We start from the raw sequence: 17665 nt of genomic DNA, 5'->3' as shown, positions 1-17665 counted from the left end.
CGGGGCCGGGGGCGGCGGGACGGGGCTGTGAGGGGGCGGGACGGGCTCCCGGGGTAGCCGGTAGCCCCGCGGGGCCCCGCCCGCCCCTCCGCCTGGGGGTCACCGGTTGTCACCGCCTCCCCGCCCCCCGGGGGCTCGGTGAGCCCAACCGGGCCGCCGGTGAAGCCAAGGGGGGGCTGAAGGCCTCAGCCTGGGGTGTCCGGCCGCCCCCCGGGAGGTGGAGGAAGGGGCGGCAGGCCAGCCCGGCGGCGCTCGGCTTGCCCCGGGCGTCCCTGAGCTTTGGCCCCGGGAGTCGGGTGGCGGCCAGCACCGGGCCGTGCCCGTGTCCCCCGGTCTCCCCGGGGAGCGGAGGGCGCTGGCTCTGCCCCAGGCTCCAGCGGGTGCAGGCGCTCTCTGGGGGTGCCGGTCCCTTGAGCCCAAGGGCAGCCACGGGTGGTTCAAGCTCTTCCTTTTAGGGAGCTCTCCGTGTCCAACGTGAACCGGAGCCGGTGAGTTGTTCCGGGGGCTCGGGAGAGCGGCTGGGGGAGGCGCTGCCGGCAAATTGCCGGGGGACGGCGAGCCCTGGGTGCTGCCGGGCTGTGGGGAACGGAGCAGAGGGGCTTCCCCCCCCCCCGCCCCGTACGGCGCTGTGGAGCGGGGCTGCAGCGGGGCTGGGGGCCGGTTTCCACCCGTGCCGGCTGAAAGCAGGTTCCTCCGGCCACGGAGCAGGTGAGGGTGGAGTTCAGTGGGGCTCGCTCCAAAGGGGAACTGGCTCCTGCCTGTGGGCGTCTGGTGGCCTTTCTGGTGGTGTCTTCTTCTGTGCCCGGCCACCAGGAGAGGAGGAAGCGGCCCCTCTCCTGCCCGTCAGCAGGGAGGAGGGATCCCTGCCCGGGGCTGAGCCGCCTGGGCTGGGGTTTCCCTGGAAGCCGTGCTGGGGAGGGGTTGGTAGGGAGCCCAGGTGTGTCGGGGCTGCTCCTTAGGAGCCGCAGGTGAGGCCGTGGCTGCCCTGTTCCAGGTCAGAAGAGCGCGGTTCTCACCGTTGGGTTTTCTGAGGAAGAACTTCTTCACAGTGAGGGTGACAGAGCCCTGGAACAGGCTGCCCAGGGAGGGTGTGGAGTCCCCTTCTCTGGAGATTTTCAAGCCCTGCCTGGATGCTCCTGAGCAACATGCTCTGACAAGCTCTGGGTGGTCCTGCTTTAGCAGGGGAGTTGGACTAGATGATCTCTATGATCCCTTCCAACTCTAAAAACTCAGTGCAATAATTGTGCCTCCCGCAGCCCGCCTGTCTGATGCCGCATTGGAAGCGGAGGGCGCCGCGATGGAGCGCGGGGATGGAGGCCACGCTCTGTATCCACACGTGCCTTTGGCTGGGCGCTGCCTGGCTGCCCCCGGCGCTGTCGGACACACTGGCCTGCGGTGGAGAGCGCGCTGAGCCCCGGCCCGGCCAGCTGAGCTGGGCCGTCAGCCTGGAGGCACCCGAGGAGGAGCTGGAGCAGCGGGCGGAGGAGCTGGCCCAGACTGCGGGGCTGGTGAACATGGGCCGCGTCGGGGAGCTCAAGGGCCATTACCTCTTCGCTTACCAGCCCGACGGCGGCCGCGCGGCACGCGAGCCCGAAGCAATAAGGAGGTCGGTGGACACTTTGTTTGCACAGCACGACAGCGTGCGGTGGCACTCGGAACAGAAGCTCCTGAAGCGCTCCAAGCGCAGCCTGCACTTTAACGACCCCAAGTACCCCCAGCAGTGGCACCTGGTGAGTGGTTTCTCCAGCTCCTGTCGGGCTCGGGCTGTTTGCGTGGCCACAGTGGTGGGCAGGATGGTCACTCTCTGTCCTTGCAGCAAGGAGGAAGCACACTGAGAGCTTGCCACCGCAATGGGAGGAGCTGGCTGCCACAACTGGCCACAGCTGGCCACACAGCAGTGGCGCTGGGGTGGGCAGAGGGGTTTTGGCTGGGACATGCTGTACAGTTAAGCAGGATGCAGCACTGGGCACTCCTCTTCGTGGCTTGAGCAGCCACTGCTCTGTCCACATCAAACAAATCTCTGTCCTGTGACTCCCTGCACTCCCAGTCCCCCCCAAAAACTCTGGTGGCTCCTTCCCTCACGGCTGACCCGCTCCTCCGCTTTCCCTCCCCCCCTCGCCCCCCTTTCCGCTGCGTAGAACAACCGCAAGAGCCCCGGGAAGGACATCAACGTCACGGGCGTGTGGGAGCAGAATGTGACGGGGCGCGGCGTGACGGTGGTGGTGGTGGACGACGGCGTGGAGCACACCATCAAGGACATCCAGCCAAACTACGTGAGTGCTGGCCCCGTGGCCCGAGCCTGCGAGTGCTCAGCTGCCGGCAGAGCCTCACCCGGGCGGGAAGTGCCAATGGCAGATTTTTCCCTGGGAGATTCCATGCCCAAACTGCGGGGTTACCAGCCTCGGTGCTACCTGTGGGAGGTGGCCACTCAGACACAAGAGCTGGCCTCCCTCTGCCCCCCAGCAGCTGCAGAGGCTGCCTCTGCCTGTCCCTTTCCTGCAGCAGCAGATAGCAGTGTTGAGCTGCAGCCCTGTGTGGAGGCAGCCCCTAAGCTCCCGTGACTTCCAGGCTGTGTTTCAGCCCGCGGAGCGCTCTCTTAAGCCCTGCTTTTCCCCAAAGAGGCGAGCAGAGCCCTGCCTCCTGACGGCGGGTCTGTTTTCAGAGCCCAGAAGGCAGCTACGACTTGAATTCCAACGACCCCGACCCTATGCCTCACCCCGACGAGGAGAACGGCAACCACCACGGGACGCGCTGCGCCGGGGAGATCGCTGCCGTGCCCAACAACAGCTTCTGCACGGTGGGGGTTGCCTACGGGAGCCGCATCGCAGGTACGTGCGTGCCGCGGCGCCCCGCCGTGCTGTGCTCATGCCTGGCTTCTCTCACCTCGCTCCGTGGGGCCGGGGCACGGCGTTGGGAGGGGGGTGGCTTGGCCACGGCGGCTCTGAGTCACCCGGTGCCTTGCCCGGGCTGGTTGGGCTGTCAGAGGGAGGAACCTGAGCTGCTCTCTGGAGGAACAAGGGGGAGAGGTGTGTGCTGTGCTGGGGCAGCTTTTCCAGAGCATTCCCAGCGCCCCACCTGCGTGGCCGCAGATGTTTCAGGAGATACGCGTCCGTATCGCCCAGCCTGAGCCAGGGGAACGTGCGCCGACCTGCCCGCTCTGCTGCAGCACTGCAGGCTCTGTCTGCAGGCAGTGGGGAAGCCAAAGTTTGCCCATTCCCCATGCTCCCCTGGCCCTTGGTCTCAGCTCTCCATCCTTGGGGATGGACAGGGTGTGGAGGTCCAGCCGGGCGTTTCTCCTCTGCAAGGCCAGGGAATGAGCTCTCCCCAGAGCTCTTGCACCCCTTCAGAGGGAGGTGAGATCTCTGGGCAGGATGTGTCCCTGGCAGAGCAGAGGACGGTGCTGCTGTGCCACAGCCTGGGACATGATTCTCTGCCCACTCGGCAGATGGTGCCACGTTCCCTGGCTGTGGCACAGGGAGCAGGTGAGCCATGGGGTCCCAGCAGGGTGCTGAGGGCCCAGGAACTCCTCCAAGGACACTGTGGGTGGCTCTGCCTGTCCCTGCCTCTCCCCGATGGGGTGCTCCCTGAGCAAACACCCTGATGGCATTAAGAGATAGGGTGTAGTGATGGGTTTTGTCAGAGCTGGGTTGGTGGTTGGACTAGATAATCTTAAAGGTCCCTTCCGACCTAGAGAATTGGCTGATTCTATGGTGACACAGCATGGTCCCCAGGCAGAGGCTGCGAGCAAAGCCTGACTGACAGAAGGAAAGATGAGCTCATAGTTTAACCACAGCGTGGGGAATCGGGAGGGTTTATCTGGAGTTGCTCGGGCGGGACCTGGCATTTCTTTGGGCGTCAGCTTCCCGAGGCTGTGCCTGGCCTTGCTGGGGGAGCACAGCGGGGCAGCCCCGAGTGCCGGGGGGGAACAGGGGCACTGCCCTGGCAGCGTGGAAGTGCTGGTGCCAGCTGGGATGAGGGGAGCCAGCACATCCCTCACTGGACTGCTCTGCTTCTCCCCGGGGGAGACTCAGATCCGCCAGGGAAACGCCGCGTGTGCGGTGTGAGGCGGGAGCTGCGACGGGTGGGCGGCTGCGCTGTTTATAAATAGGCTTCATTGAGATGCCTGCCTGGGCTCCATTTGTAACACCCTTTGCCAGCCTAAACTGTGACGCAAAATGGTAATTATTAATGGTTTGGGTCACCAAAAGCTCAGCCTTCATGGCCTTGTTGGGGCGGTGGCCTTGCCCTGCTGGGCTGAGCACAGCAGCTGGGGGCTCCTGGAGCCCTTGTGTTGTCCTTCCCAAAGCCCTGCCGGGCTCTTTGGCCACTCGGGAGGGGAAGCGATTGCTCCAGGCAGGGACTAGCCCTGAGAAGCAGTGGGATAACTGAGGGTGGGACGTGAGGAAGCCCCCAAGGGAGCAGTGCTCTGGGTAGGGGGGCTCAGGGGCACGCGGAGGTGAGCCCAGTTGGTGTGTGGTTGTGCTGTCCCCGTCCCAGTTTGGTTCTGGCAGTGGGACTGGAGGACTCGCTGGGCAGAAAAGCCACGTTGAGCAGAGGGAGATCCGGTTCCATGGGGCTGGGAGAGCCAGTGTCCCCGCTGTGAACCTGCCCAGGGATTTATTTGCATTGTTTGTACAGCTTCCTTTGATCTCCTTGGGTCACATCCTTTGTCCTCTGTCCTGCAGGCATCCGGGTGCTGGACGGGCCCCTCACCGACAGCATGGAGGCCATCGCCTTCAACAAGCACTATCAGATCAACGACATCTACAGCTGCAGGTGAGCCCCGAGGGGACCCTCAGCCAGGCCACACCAACACCCAGCCAAGCCCCGCTCTGCCCGGGGACGCGGTCACAGCTCGTGGCCCAGTGCTGGCACCAGTTCCTCTCCTCCTCTGGCTCTGGCTGGCCCTGAGGCACCGAAATCACTACTGCTTTTGTGGGTCCTGTGAGCAGGACAGTGAGGTGGTGACTCTGTCCCACTGAGGGGCCACCCTGCCCGTCCCCCTGAGCTCGGGGACCCGCCTGTAGCCAACAGTCAGACTGTCTCGGGGACTCTGGGTGAACCTTGAGGGGGTCTGCAGCTGGGCACGTGAGGTGGGGCTCTCTGTTACTGGTGTTAAGAGTGCAATCAGTGTTTCTGTTACTGGAGAGCTGGGCTGTGCACAGCACCGAGCTCTGCCCCGGCGCCGGAGGGGCCAGCGTGCCCCCCGCCGTGGTCAGGGAGCCCCAGCTGAGCTGCCTGCCGGGGGCTGGAATGTGTGAGAAGCTGGTTGTTAAATAAAAATCAAACATTTTGTCCACTGGAATCTGACCCAGGGGCACAGTGCAAACAGGACGGTGAGATCCCAGCTGCCAGGGCCTGACCTGACCCATGGGAAAGTGCGGCGCCCTCCCATCCCAGTCCTGGTGCTGGGAGTAACTGGTGGCTGCTGGTAGCTCGCTGTGATGGGAGGAAGAGTTGCCCCTGCGGCTCCTGGGGCTGTCCCTTCATGGTGTCTGTCGTTGCAGCTGGGGTCCAGATGACGATGGGAAGACCGTGGATGGCCCCCATCAACTGGGAAAGGTAAAAAAACGACCCCAGCAGCACGGGCCACCCCTGGGCTAGCTCTCTGGGGCTTGTGGCTTCCTGCCTGCCCGGATGGGCGGGGAGGGACGGTGCTGTGGGGCAGCGCACGTCTGTTTGCTGCCGGGGCTGCCAGCGGAGGTGGTGCATGTGCCCGTGCGGTGGGGAGAGGTGACGTTGCTGCGGGAGGGCAGCGTCCAGGCACTGTTAGATGAGCTTTTCAAGAAGAGGCTGGTTCCAGCAGGAAAAACGCTCTTTCGCAAGCGGTGGTGTTATTCTGACAACTTTTACGACCTGAGGGACGCTTTCCACCCAGGAGACTGAGCTTTGCTAGTGCTGGGGGTGGTTCTCCAGGCAGGGAGCGTGCCTTAAATGTTAGGAGTGGATGAGGGGCTGGGGTGATGGCTGCATTTGCTCTCAGCAGGGACATGGTGGTGGAGGAGTGGGAGCTGTAAAAGCATTCTCACAGCACCCAGGTGCTTGGCTCCTGCCACCCAGGTGTTGCAGTGAGGGGTCACTGAAGGGGGGGGCACCCAAACTGGTGCTGCGTTGCTCGTGGGACGTGGTTCTGCTTCGTTTCTCTTTTGCCTGGCAGCCTTTTGGTGTACTTTTCTGACCACAAGACAGCAGTGACTGTGCTGCTGGCAGCCACGCTGGCGGCTGAGCTATCGCTTCTCGGTGACGAGGGGTTTCCAGTTCTGCAGGTTAATTTGTTCTCTCCCTGCGCGCGGCAGAGACAGCTGTAACAAGCTCTGGGACACAGAGCACCAGCAAACATCTGGAGGGCTTTTACCATGCAGTAGGGGCCTTCTCCTGCTGCAGGGGGGCCGAGGAGGAGGGCTGGGTTCCAGCTTTCTTGCTTGTCCATCAGACAGATACCCTTTATCTAGGCAAGAACCATGTCTGTGCGAGGAGTGGGCCTGGAGATGCACTTCCCAAGTGGGGCTGGTGTGGTTGTGTTTCTCGGGGGGGGCTGGAGCCTTGCAGAAGGGCAGTGCCTACGCGGGGGTCCTCTCTGTCGCCAGGAAAGCCTTGATGCTGCAGAAAAGGCAGCTCCGAAGCTGGGAGGCTTCTGTGTTTCCTCTGGGGTTCGGATGCTGGGCAGTCCTTGCGCTGTGCTTGCCTGGAAGGGTGCTTTTCCTTTTCCTCTTTTTATTTCTAACACAGAAATCCACTTAAAATCACAGACGTTGGCCGCGTGGCTGCCTTTGTGACAGGCTCACTCTGGAGTTTCGGTGTCTGCTCGGGGCTGTAACAGACACGGACCCTGACTCGGGGTGAAACGTGGCCCGGGGGGGCTGTGACTGGCCCCACTGTCACCCTGAGAATTTGGCAGGGCCAGGGGACGGGCAGGGGGAGGGACCCCTGAGGACGTGCCCTGACCAGGATGGCTCCTTCCCCGCAGGCCGCCCTGCAGCACGGCGTGATAGCGGGTCGCAGGGGCTTCGGCAGCATCTTCGTGGTGGCCAGTGGCAACGGAGGGCAACACAACGACAACTGCAACTACGACGGGTACGCCAACTCCATCTACACCGTCACCATAGGTGAGACCCCCTGCCTTCTCTCTTATTCCTTCCCAGCCTGGAAAAAGGAGATTGTCCCAGCTGGAAGCTGGCTGGAGAGTGGGAATCAGTGGCTGTCCTCTAGGAATGAATGTGGCAGCGTCTAGAGGTGCTGGCCTTCAGCCCTCAAGTTTTCTTTTGAGTTACAAAGCAAGAGGAGGCCAAAGAAATTCCTGCCTGCGTTCAGGCCTCCGTTGCTGGGGCTGTGACAGGCACTGCCATGGTGAGGGAGTGACTGAAATCCAGCATTCCCATCACGTGTGTTAGAAAAGAAACATCTAACCCGTTCTCTTGAGGGGAGAAGCTACAGGAAAGGTAGAAGATGTGTGTAATATTCAGCACAGTGAGAGGTTATTTGTTATGGCTGCTTTTTTAGATCATGAAAGCATGACAAAGGACAGCAGGATGGGTCCTCGGGGGCTCAGCACCCTGTGATTTCAGCTCCACGTGGTCGGTGCCTTTCCCTTCTCCCCAGGTGCAGTGGACGAGACGGGCTCCATGCCGTTCTACGCCGAGGAGTGTGCCTCCATGTTAGCGGTGACCTTCAGCGGCGGGGACAAGATGATGAGGAGCATTGTGAGTACAAAATGATGAGGAGCATTGTGAGTACCACGCCAGGCACGGGGCTTCTCCCCTGGGCTCTGCTGACCACACCTGGAAGCAGGGCTGGGAGCAGCATCAGGCTCTTTAAAGTCCTTGGCCCCAGCTCCTCCTCTCTTCTGGCACATGTGCCTCTCCCAGCTGACTTTTTCAGAATATTTTTATCAGCTTTTCCTCTTTTTTTTTTTGCCAAAAAATGACTTCTTGTCAACAAAATGTCCTTTTTGCCCGAGCCAAGTTTTTGCCGGGCCTGTTTTCACCAGCCCCAGGCCTGACCCGGCGTGTCCCTCCCTTGGTGCTGGTGTGCTCGGGGGGCTGACCAGCCCCTGTGGCTGGGACCTGTTCCTGTCCTGGGGGGGCTGCAGAGCCCGGGCCATCCTGGGGCACCTTGGGGTAAACATCACTGGCCCCCAGGCCTGATTTTTTGGGGTTGGGCAGGCATCGGGAGGATCTCCTGTCAGGATGGGCAGTTCCCAGAGGCTCTCTCCAGACAAAGCCCATGAGGCAGCGAGGTCCCAGTGGCAGATGGGCCCCAGCAGCGTGTGCTTGGGGGTCCTGGGGGGCCCTGAGGAAGGAGGGATGGTGCCTGGGGTGTTCCTGCGAGCAGGGACGTGTGGCTGTGGCTCTGTGCCTGCCAGCGAGGAGCTGAATCCAGGCTTGTCAAACAGGCTGCCCTGCCTGCTGGGGAAACTGGGGAAACAGGAAGAGCCTGGGCTCCTCAGCCACCTGGTTGGGACTCAGCACAGCTCCTCTCGCAGTCCCGGGCCGGGGCAGGAGTCCCTGATAACTCCAGCCCATCTGCCTGAGCAACGGCTGGGCTCACGTGGCAGGGAAAGCAAAACCCCCAATGGAGCTAGTTTTTCCTTTCAGAAATAACTTTGGTTGTCCCAAGCTGGTTTGGAAACTCCTGGTGGTTGGAAAAAAGGGAACGGCAGCCAAACGTGGGCTCTGTTGCACTTTCCTCGGGAGTTACAGAGCTTCAGGTTCCTGTCCAGCTTCCCCCAAGCCTGCTGCTGGTGGGAGCACTCTGAAGGTCTCGAATGCCCCTTCGTTTTGAATTTTGGCTTTATGGGCTGCTGATGCAGGAGCTGGTATTCTGTTTGGGAGCCAGGATGAGATGCCACATGTAGCCTAGGCATGTCCCATCCTGGAGAGCTGTCCTGTGCCACATTAAAACATTCACACTCCTTTTTCTGGAGGGAAATCTTCCAAATGCCCTTTAGCCGTGCTTCAGTGATGGCAGAGTTAACTTCTCAGCAGCAATCTGCTGGGTTGGTTTTTTGTTGGTTTTTTTTACCAGACTATAAACTTTGTGTGGTTTCCTTAATGGGAAGAATTTAATACAGCTTCTGGCAGTTTCCTACTGCAAGTTTGTGCTGCTCAGGGTGTTCTTTGGAGGCCGTGCAGCGTCCCAGCACCAGCTGAAGCTGCGAACAGCTGGCAGGACGTTACGGAGCCAAGCACAGAAGGCAACACCACCTACAGCTTCTGGCACTCGGGCTGCGTCCCCGTGGGGAGCACAGGGGGACAGACACGTTCAGTTTGCAGTGGGGTGGCATAATTTGGGAACCTCCCGGTGCCTCTTTGGAGGCTCTGGGTGCTCTGCAAAGTCCCGTGTGATCCCTCTGCAGGTGGGGAAGGTCCCAAACCGTAACTGCCTCGAGTTTCCCCTGGAGTTGCTTAGTTCAGGCCCAGTTCCTGGGCTTTTTGCAGGACCCAGTCCAGCCCCTGGAGCCCAGCTGGCTACGAGCAGGGGCGAGGGGAGCAGTGCCTGCTGTTCCTGCCGTGGGCCTGAGCACCCATCTGTGGTTCAGAGCTGTTCCTTCTCCTCAGCTAAACTCTGCACAAACAGCAGCAGCAAAGGCACTTTCCTGCCCTTGCCCTGGGCTGCCCGAGCTGCTCTGCTCAGCCCCACGCCGGACTGTCTGCGTCCCAGCTCCCAGCACGGGGTGGTACCTCCACTGGGGAGCTGTGCTTTTGTCTTTTCCACCTTGTACTGGTTTTTGCTGGGTCCCTGTCTCCCAGCCAGGAACTGTCTGGGAAATGTTTCCAGGCTTTTCAGCAGCTAATCCCTGACCCTCTCCCCTGCTGCTGCCCCGCTCTTGTTGTTCTTCTGGCCTTGACTGGGGGACGATGACGGGATCTCTGGCTGCCCCTCCCGGCTCCCAGCCTGATCTCAGCAACCACAGAGAGAGAGAAAGCTCGTGTGCTGCAAATTCCTCCCTGGGGGCTGGGGGGAGGCTGCCCGTGCAGGGGAGACGGCTGGGAGACAGAGGGATTAGATGTGGTTTGTGCAGGCAGGGCCTTCAGGACCACCTCCCCTGAGTCACCTCAGCCCGGCTGAGGGCACCCTGTGCTGGAGGAGGTTTGCACAGCAAATAATAACCGGGAGCCCCTGAGGGTGCTGGAGGAGAGGGCTGGCCGGGGGCACCCAGACTGCAGGGGAGGAGAGCTGCTGACTCCATCTTTTCTCCCCTCTCTCTCCCAGTTTTCCAACTGGGATCATCTGGGGGGGATCTTCTCCTCCTCATCGGGTTGTGGTAGAGCAATAGCAATTATGAGCATTGCTGGTGGAAACATGCAAGTAGATCAGCACTACAGGGCTCTGAGGAACCCACCAGCTTGTGCACCACCCTGCAGGCTGCTGGGGTGCCCGTGGGGAGCCCCGGAGCCCCCCCTTCTCATGCCCTTTGCATGGTGAGGGTGGGTCACACAATCCCGTGTCCCCAGGGCTTTTTGCCAGTTGTGTCACAGGCTGAGTGTGCGGAGCAAGGGCATGGCCCGGGGATGGGACTGCACGCTCAGTGGCCGTCCCAGCCACCCCAGTATGGCAACCAGTGGCCTGACAGGAGGTGTCTCTCCTCTTTCTCGGAAGGTGACCACAGACTGGGATTTGCAGAAGGGCACGGGCTGCACGGAGGGGCACACGGGGACCTCGGCTGCCGCTCCCCTGGCCGCCGGGATGATCGCGCTGATGCTGCAGGTGCGGCCCTGTCTCACCTGGAGAGACGTCCAGCACATCATTGTCTTCACTGCCACCAAGGTGAGTGACCCCCTCTCCCTCCCTCCCTCCTGGGGTGGCCGAGGTGCAGCTGAGCACATCCCTGTTTATGTCTGCCTGCCCCTCTATAAATCTCTCCGGTGTCTGGCTCCGGCGAAGGGATTGCGTTTTCCCCTCGCCCCCTGTTCCTCCCAGGAATGTGGCTGAGGCATTTTCCTCTGTCATGATAATAAATGGGGTATTTGCTCCAGGAATGCCTCCATCTGCCAGCCCTACACGTCTTCCAGGGGCTCACCGTGCCTCACACGGCCCCGGGGGGCGTGTGTGTGTGTGTGTGTTTGTAGCACAACTGGCCCAGCACCCATCTCTGCAGGGCCACCCTGTGGCTCGAGCAGTGGGCACACAAGGAGCTCTGCCTCCAGCCTTTCTTTGGGCTTTTCAGAGGGTCGGGCTCTTGGAAGCAGACATCACAGAGAGCGTGGTGGTGAATGCAGCCCTTCCTTTTGCTCAGCTTCAACTCCAGCTCAGCTCCTTTGGAAAGTGGGAGTGGGAACTGCCTGTAGCTGCCCCACTGGGCGTAGGGACAGGTCTCCCTCACAGCCCTCTGGGGAGCAGGAGTCCGTGTCCAGCCCGTGCTGTACTGCCTTTGGCACAGGGCAGCGTTTTCCAGGACTGCAAGCCAGCCCTGCCAGAGTGCTACGGCCTGAGAAGTGATGGGACCCAGATCTGTCCTGGCCCGGCTCTTGTTGATTTAAAGGACTTGGTTCCTTCTCCCCAAGGCTTCTGCCATCCCGCGGGCTGGGCCTTGGGCAGCGGGGAGCAGCTGGGATGTTTCAGAGCAGAGGCATTTGTGCCCTTTCCTGCTGCTCCATTTCCTTTCCGAGGAGCCTGTTTGTCCTGGGACTTGTTTCAAACACAGGTCAAACCGTTTTCTTTCTAATAAGGCCCTGAGGGTTTGCTTCCTCGCTGCTGCGGGGTGTTTCTGAGCCTCCTTCCTTTCAGGCCTCCGGTTTGCGGGGCTGCCGGTCGTCCCCCGAGGTGACCAGAGTCTCCTGTGTTCCTTTTCAGTACGAGGACCGTCACGCCAAGTGGGACACCAACCGGGCTGGCTTCAGCCACAGCCACCAGCACGGCTTCGGCTTGCTCAACGCCTGGAGGCTCGTTAACGCTGCCAAGGTAATTGCCCTCCCCAGCCCGGGAGGCAGGAAGAGCAGGCCCAGGCGGTGGTGGCCGCGGGTCCCGTGTTGGCCGTGACACCACTGCCGGTCAGGGCCAGCGCTTTGGCCGGCCCTCACTATAAGGCTGCTTTCGGTATGAAGTCATGAGGCTTTCGGCAACGCCTGAAACCTGCCCCCGAGCTGCTGCTCTCCCAGCACTATATATAGCCATGGGCAAGAGCCTTCTCTGGTGGGGGACGACAGCTCTGATTCATGGCGCGGGGAGTTCTGTGGGCAGCCCCAGCACCTTCCTTCCCTCCCTGCGCAGCGGGCTCCGGGGAGGGCGTCGTGCCCCGAGGAAATGGGGCGTTCTCCACTCCGCGTCCCCGAGGCTGGTCAGAGCAGGGTCATCCCCATCTCTTCCTCCCTGTGCCTCCAGTCATGTGTAGACCAGGGCACGGCTCTTTGGCACTTGATCCTCACTTGTGGGGCTCGGCAGGTGGCTGTGGGTTGCCAGCAATGCCCCCCTCTCTCACTCTTCCTGTAGGGCTTTGGGTTCCGCTACGTTTCCTGCCTCGCTGCTCCTGGGCTTGAAACATAATGGCTTCAAGTAATTGCTCAAAGCCTCTCAGGTGGTGGTGGGGACAAACTGAGAGCTCCTGAGCCCTGATTGTCCCCTCCGGCCCACAGGCAGTCACTTTCCTTCCACTCCTGGCCGTGTGGGTGCCCCTGCCCAGCCCCGTGGTCTCACTGCAGCCCCTGCGTGCTGCCTGGGCTGGCGAGCCCTGGACCAGCATCAGGAGACTCCCTTGGCCTGGTCCCAAGCTGAGCCTAGGCCACAGCATCAGATATGCTACGGGCAGGAGCAGCTTGTGGGGGAGGTGGGAGCCTGGGAGGTGGACGTGCAGAGAGGGTGCAACCTCCTGCTAAATCCTCTTGCTTTTCCCCTGGCAGATCTGGGAGTCCGTCCCTTACCTCGCCTCCTACGTGAGCCCGGTGCTGAAGGAGGGCAGGAGCATCCCCTTACTCCCGCAGGAGCTGGAGGTCTCCTGGAACGGTAAGAGCAGGTGTGCCACGTGGGGACACGTGCTCGTGGGCACCAAATCCGGGGATCTCCGGCCTGTTTCTGCTGGCACGGGGTGCGGCCGGGCGCGCTGATGGCCCCCGGGGTTGTGTGAGGCCACAAAGGGGTTAAGCGTTGGGCAGCCCCGGCTTTTTCCTCTCTCTTTCCGCTGCCCTTCCCCATGGGATCCGTGTCTGACGATGTGGTCCCCTCCCCGATAGCTCCATCCCAGATTGATGTCTCTGAGGAGCCAGGCAGGCGTTAGCGGGCTGGGCCGGGCTGGGCAGCAGCCAGACCTGCTCCTCGGGCTTTGACCATTTTAGGTAACGCTCCAGCTCCCGACTTGGCCACCCTCTGGCCACATCAACAAGGCGCTGCTCGGGCTGCTACCAGTGGGAAGGAGAGCTCGGCCCCCAGCCCTTCCCAGCCCCCCAGCAGGGCCCGGCTCTCTGGCCTCTTGCGGCGAGGCTGGGCCACCAGCCCCTTCCCTGTCCCACCAGAGCTGCCGTCCCAAGGGGCTGCACCCCTGGCTCGCCCCACTGCAGCTCCTGGCAGGGGTGCTGGGGGCTGGCAGCGCCTGTTTCCCAGGGCAGAGGTCCCCCTGGAAGGAGGGACAGAGGGGTGACATCCTCCTCCTCGGGCCAGCAGCGGGCTTAGACCCAAGGGTTTGAGGGTCGAGGAGTTCCTTCTGCCCTAAAAGGAGTTGTGAGCTGAAAGCTGGGCTGCCAGTGCTTCGGAAGAGGCACTTTGGGGAAGGATGTGCAGGGAAATGTATTACTGTCCCCCAGGTACCCCGGGCTGCCTCAGAGCTAACACCTTCCCCACAGTGAGGGGCTGCAGCTGGCTGCCTGGTCCTGGGGTGCTCCTCTTGGGGAGCACCCACCTGCCGGGGCTGCCGAGGAGGCCGAGGCACGGGCTGAAATCCGCTGGGAAGGGCACCAGGCTTGCCTTTGCTATAATTAGCAGCCCCGGGCCCGTGAGCGTCTGCGGAGCTGCGAAGGGTTTGAGATGAACAGCAGGCTCCTCTTCCCCAACCCCGCTCCTGCCTAACCGCGGGTTGGGAGCAGCCAGCGGGGCTGCCAGGAGCTGGCACCCATCCAGAGCAGGAGGGATTCGGCGAAGGATGAGACGTGATTTTGTTGCAGTGGCCAAAGCTCTCTGGGTGGGCTCCTGGGCCCACGAGCCCCGAGTCAGGACCGGGGCAGAGCTGGGTGTCGGGGAGCCCGCAGGGCGGTGGCACGAGCCACGTGGGCAGCGGCTGAGAAATGAGGGCTCGGCTGCAGGCAAGAGGCTGCTGGGGATGAGAGGGGAGGGAGGTGTGAAGAGGAAAGCGTGGGTTCGTGTTTTCTTCCTGCTCTGGGATTGTGCTGGAAATGCCCAGGAGTCAGCTTTTATCCCTCCTCCCTTTTATCCCTCCTCCTCACCCCTTTCTCACTGTCCTTCTCCATCCTGCCTGGTCCTGGCTGAACTCAGAGAGGGGACACAGGGCTGAGTTCCTCCTTCACCTCTGCTTTGGGAGGACCTGATTTCTTCTGTCCTGTGTCAAGCAGCTCAAGCACAACGTGGGGTGCCCAGGGGACAGTTTGCCAGGACACCTTTCCCTGTGCCAGCCAGGGGGGATCATGGATGGTTTGGCTGGGGCAGACAATGAGCTCCTTGCAGAGCTGGGCCACCAAGCACAGCATGGCTTTGCTGCCAGGCAGGGGCTTGGCAGAGCTTCCCCGCATGGGGTATGGCCACCCTGGGGACACAGATGCTCTGAGGACACAGATGTGTCCCATTAAGTGGCACAGCAGCCCCCAAGGGCTGGCTGGAAGGGGGGACTCCATCCCAGCCACCAGCCTTGGCAAACCCCACCTTCCCTTTCCCAGTCACCACCGCCGACCTGGAGCTCTCCGGCATGAGGACCCTGGAGCACGTGGCAGTCACCGTCACCATCACCCACCCCCGCCGGGGCAACCTGGAGATCAGGCTCTTCTGCCCCAGCGGCATGATGTCCCTGATAGGGACCGCCCGCAGCATGGACTCGTAAGCGCTGGGGGGGACAGGGGTGTGGAGGCAGGACACCCAGCCCAGCTGGTCCCAAGCAGGAGAGCCAGGGCACGTGTCCAGCCTGGTGGCTCGGGCTCCCTTGCCCTCTCATGGCTTGTTTCTCCTCTCCCTGCGGCAGGGACCCCAATGGCTTTGCTGACTGGACCTTCTCCACGGTGCGGTGCTGGGGCGAGGAAGCTCAGGGCACGTACAGACTGGTGGTCAGGGACATCGGTGAGTCCTGCCTGCCAGGGCTCAGGGCGGGGGCAGCAGCTCCGTGCCCTGTCCTGGGGAGCTGCCAGCTCAGCACCTGAGTGGCCAAGGGTGCCACCCGGCCAAGTAGGAGAGTTCTCCACCGGTCCAACCTGTTCCTTCCCCAGGAGATGACAGCCTGAGGCCTGGGACCTTGAAGCAGTGGCAGCTGACCCTCTATGGCTCCTCCTGGTCCCCAGCAGAGATGAAGGACCGGCAGAGGTAGGACACCACAGCCCTGTCTCGGGGGGGAGATGGGAGCTGGGGGGCTGAGGGACGTCATGGGAGGTCTCTGAGAGGATGGTGGGGCAGTGCTGCTGCGGGGAGCACGGCAGGGGGAGGCTGCAGCTGCACAGGGCAGCCGTGGGCTGCAGAAAACGATTCTGGTGGCTGGGTCTTCCCCAGGAGGGCAACTCTCGGTGGTGGCAGAGGCACTTTGGCCCCTTTGGTGGCATTTGGGACCCTGACGGGGTGCCTCTGTCCCCCAGGCTGCTGGAGGAAGCCATGAGTGGGCAGTACCTGAGCAGCAACTTCTCCCTGCCCTGCCCGCCGGGGCTGGAGATCCCCGAGGAGCAGCGCTACACCATCACAGCCAACACCCTCAAGGTGAGTCCACCTGTGGGCCAGGGACACCCCGTCCTCTGCAGGAGGGACAGGAGGAGCTGGAACCTGCCTCCCTGCTCCTCCCGGGGCCCTGCCCTCTCCGCTGGGCAACAGGAGGGCTCTGGGGTGGGCTTTGTTTCTTAAGGGGTTTCCTCCTCCGCAGACCCTCCTGCTGCTGGGCTGCTTTGCCGTGTTCTGGACTTTCTACTACATGCTGGAGGTCTGCCTGACCCGCAACAACGTGGGGCTGGACCTGAGCTGCCACGGCCCCGCCGCCTGCCACTGGTACCAGCAGGGCGGGAAGCACAGGGCCCTGGAGAGCGGCCTGGAGATGGAGTCGGTGCCCCTCTACCGGGAGAAGGACATCGAGGACGTCGAGATGGAGTGCGAGCACCCGCCACCTGCCCGGGAGGACGAGGGGCAGGAGGGGGCCTGGACCCCCAGCCATCCCAAACTTCCCAGCAGAGCCACGAGCTTCCAGGAGGCAGCCCCGTCCGGAGCAGGGTACCTGGGCCAGGAGGTGACAACGGGGCTGCTGTTGGAGGACGGGGAGCAGCAGCAGTGCTAGCGGGGGCTGCGTGTCCCCCCTCTCGGTACGTCCTTCCCGAGCACGGGCAGCAGAGACTTCGGAGCCCCCGGGGCCCGTGTCCCTCGGGTCCTGCGGAAGGTGGTGCTGGAAGCGGCTCGGGAAGTGGGAGGACGAGTGGTGGCAGCGGAAGGGGAGCTTCCCTTTCCCTGGCTCTGGAAAACAAAGCAAGCCTTAATCCCGTTCCGGAGGGAGCCTGCCCCCTGGCACCCCTCGGGGCTTCTCCTCATGCGTGGGACGAGGTCCCAGGGTGCTGCCCCATGGCCTGAGGAAGAGGCACTTTTCCCTAATTTCTGCAGAGCGAGCCTGGAAAAGGTGGCAGGGGCCCCACAGTGCTGTCATTTGCCGGCCCCGCTGGGCTGGGAGGGGGCCAGTACCCACCAGTTAAGCCCAGTTTAGAAGCGGGGAGTCATTTTGCCCGTCCCTGGCGCTGTCACCCCGCCGGCTCCTCCTCTCCCGCAGGCAGGCGAGGGAGATGAGGGAGGAGGCAGAAGGCAGCGGGGCTTTCTCTCTTGGGGTGGGCAGGACGGGGCTGGCCCTGCCCTGGGGGGCACAGAGCAGCTCTGGCAGCAGGACTGGTGGCCAGGAGGGACGAGGCCGGGGAGGCCGAGTTGCTCTGGCAGCGGCTGCGGGGGTGGCCTGGTCGCGTCTCTCTGGGTTCTTGGTTTATTTTTTTAAAGCTGGGGTTTGGTTTTTTTTTTTTTTAATCAGCAAAGCCCTTTTGTGTAGCTTTCCAAATAAAGCCTTGAAAATCCCCTGCTCTCTCCCCCCTCCATCCATCACTCCTCAGCCCTCCCAGCGCTTTCTGGCCGTGGAGACGTGAGTCACCCGGCACCTCCTGGCCCCGGGGCTCCTGGGGACACCCGTGGGTGCTGGGGCTGCTCTGGAAGGAGCGAGGAGGAAGGTCCCCAGCTCACAGGTTCAGAGCTAGAAGACAGAGCAGAGGTGGCCCAGGTGGCCCCGAGCAGCTTTCCTGGCGGGTGTCTTCGCCTTTCCCGGCACCGACGGGAGGAAACCTGCTGAGGCGGCGCGAGATGAATAACCTCTCTTTAATTTTGACAAAAACGAAGTACAAAACCGAGGCCAAATTTTTTCCCTTTCCTCGCCGTTCGCAAGGGTGTCGGCGGCGGTGGCGGCGCGGGGCTGGTGCGGGGCTGCGGGGTGGCTCCGGGGTGGCCGGGACACGCGCGCCCTTCCTACCCGCCGTCCCGGGGAGGGCGACGGGGGGCACCCGGGGGTGCCGGCTGG

The 17665-nt window shown here is 62.5% G+C and overlaps 1 protein-coding gene across 1 annotated transcript; it reads left to right on the top strand.

The window, feature by feature from the left end:
- Nucleotides 1–113: 113 nt before the first annotated feature.
- PCSK7 (proprotein convertase subtilisin/kexin type 7) lies at nucleotides 114–17172 on the top strand. Its single transcript, XM_014949631.1, has 16 exons — nucleotides 114–488; nucleotides 1257–1730; nucleotides 2139–2273; nucleotides 2663–2828; nucleotides 4686–4776; nucleotides 5508–5562; nucleotides 6968–7106; nucleotides 7600–7700; nucleotides 10600–10767; nucleotides 11794–11901; nucleotides 12837–12939; nucleotides 14817–14973; nucleotides 15116–15210; nucleotides 15357–15450; nucleotides 15717–15834; nucleotides 15995–17172. Exons 2-16 carry the CDS (start codon nucleotides 1269–1271, stop codon nucleotides 16397–16399), a joined length of 2397 nt encoding a protein of 798 aa, XP_014805117.1. The 5' UTR covers nucleotides 114–488; nucleotides 1257–1268; the 3' UTR covers nucleotides 16400–17172.
- Nucleotides 17173–17665: the final 493 nt, after the last annotated feature.

Source organism: Calidris pugnax, unplaced genomic scaffold (assembly GCF_001431845.1).
Source record: "Calidris pugnax isolate Ruff unplaced genomic scaffold, ASM143184v1 scaffold180, whole genome shotgun sequence".
Classification (NCBI taxonomy): domain Eukaryota; kingdom Metazoa; phylum Chordata; class Aves; order Charadriiformes; family Scolopacidae; genus Calidris; species Calidris pugnax.
This window is presented reverse-complemented; position numbering and strand designations above follow the sequence as displayed.

Excerpts from the sequence above, each read along its gene's own strand:
- PCSK7 (XM_014949631.1), top strand. The coding sequence starts at position 1,269 with ATGCCGCATTGGAAGCGGAGGGCGCCGCGATGGAGCGCGGGGATGGAG. Across the intron at positions 4,777-5,507 it reads AACGACATCTACAGCTGCAG|CTGGGGTCCAGATGACGATG; the intron begins GTGAGCCCCGAG and ends CTGTCGTTGCAG. Across the intron at positions 7,701-10,599 it reads ACAAGATGATGAGGAGCATT|GTGACCACAGACTGGGATTT; the intron begins GTGAGTACAAAA and ends CTTTCTCGGAAG.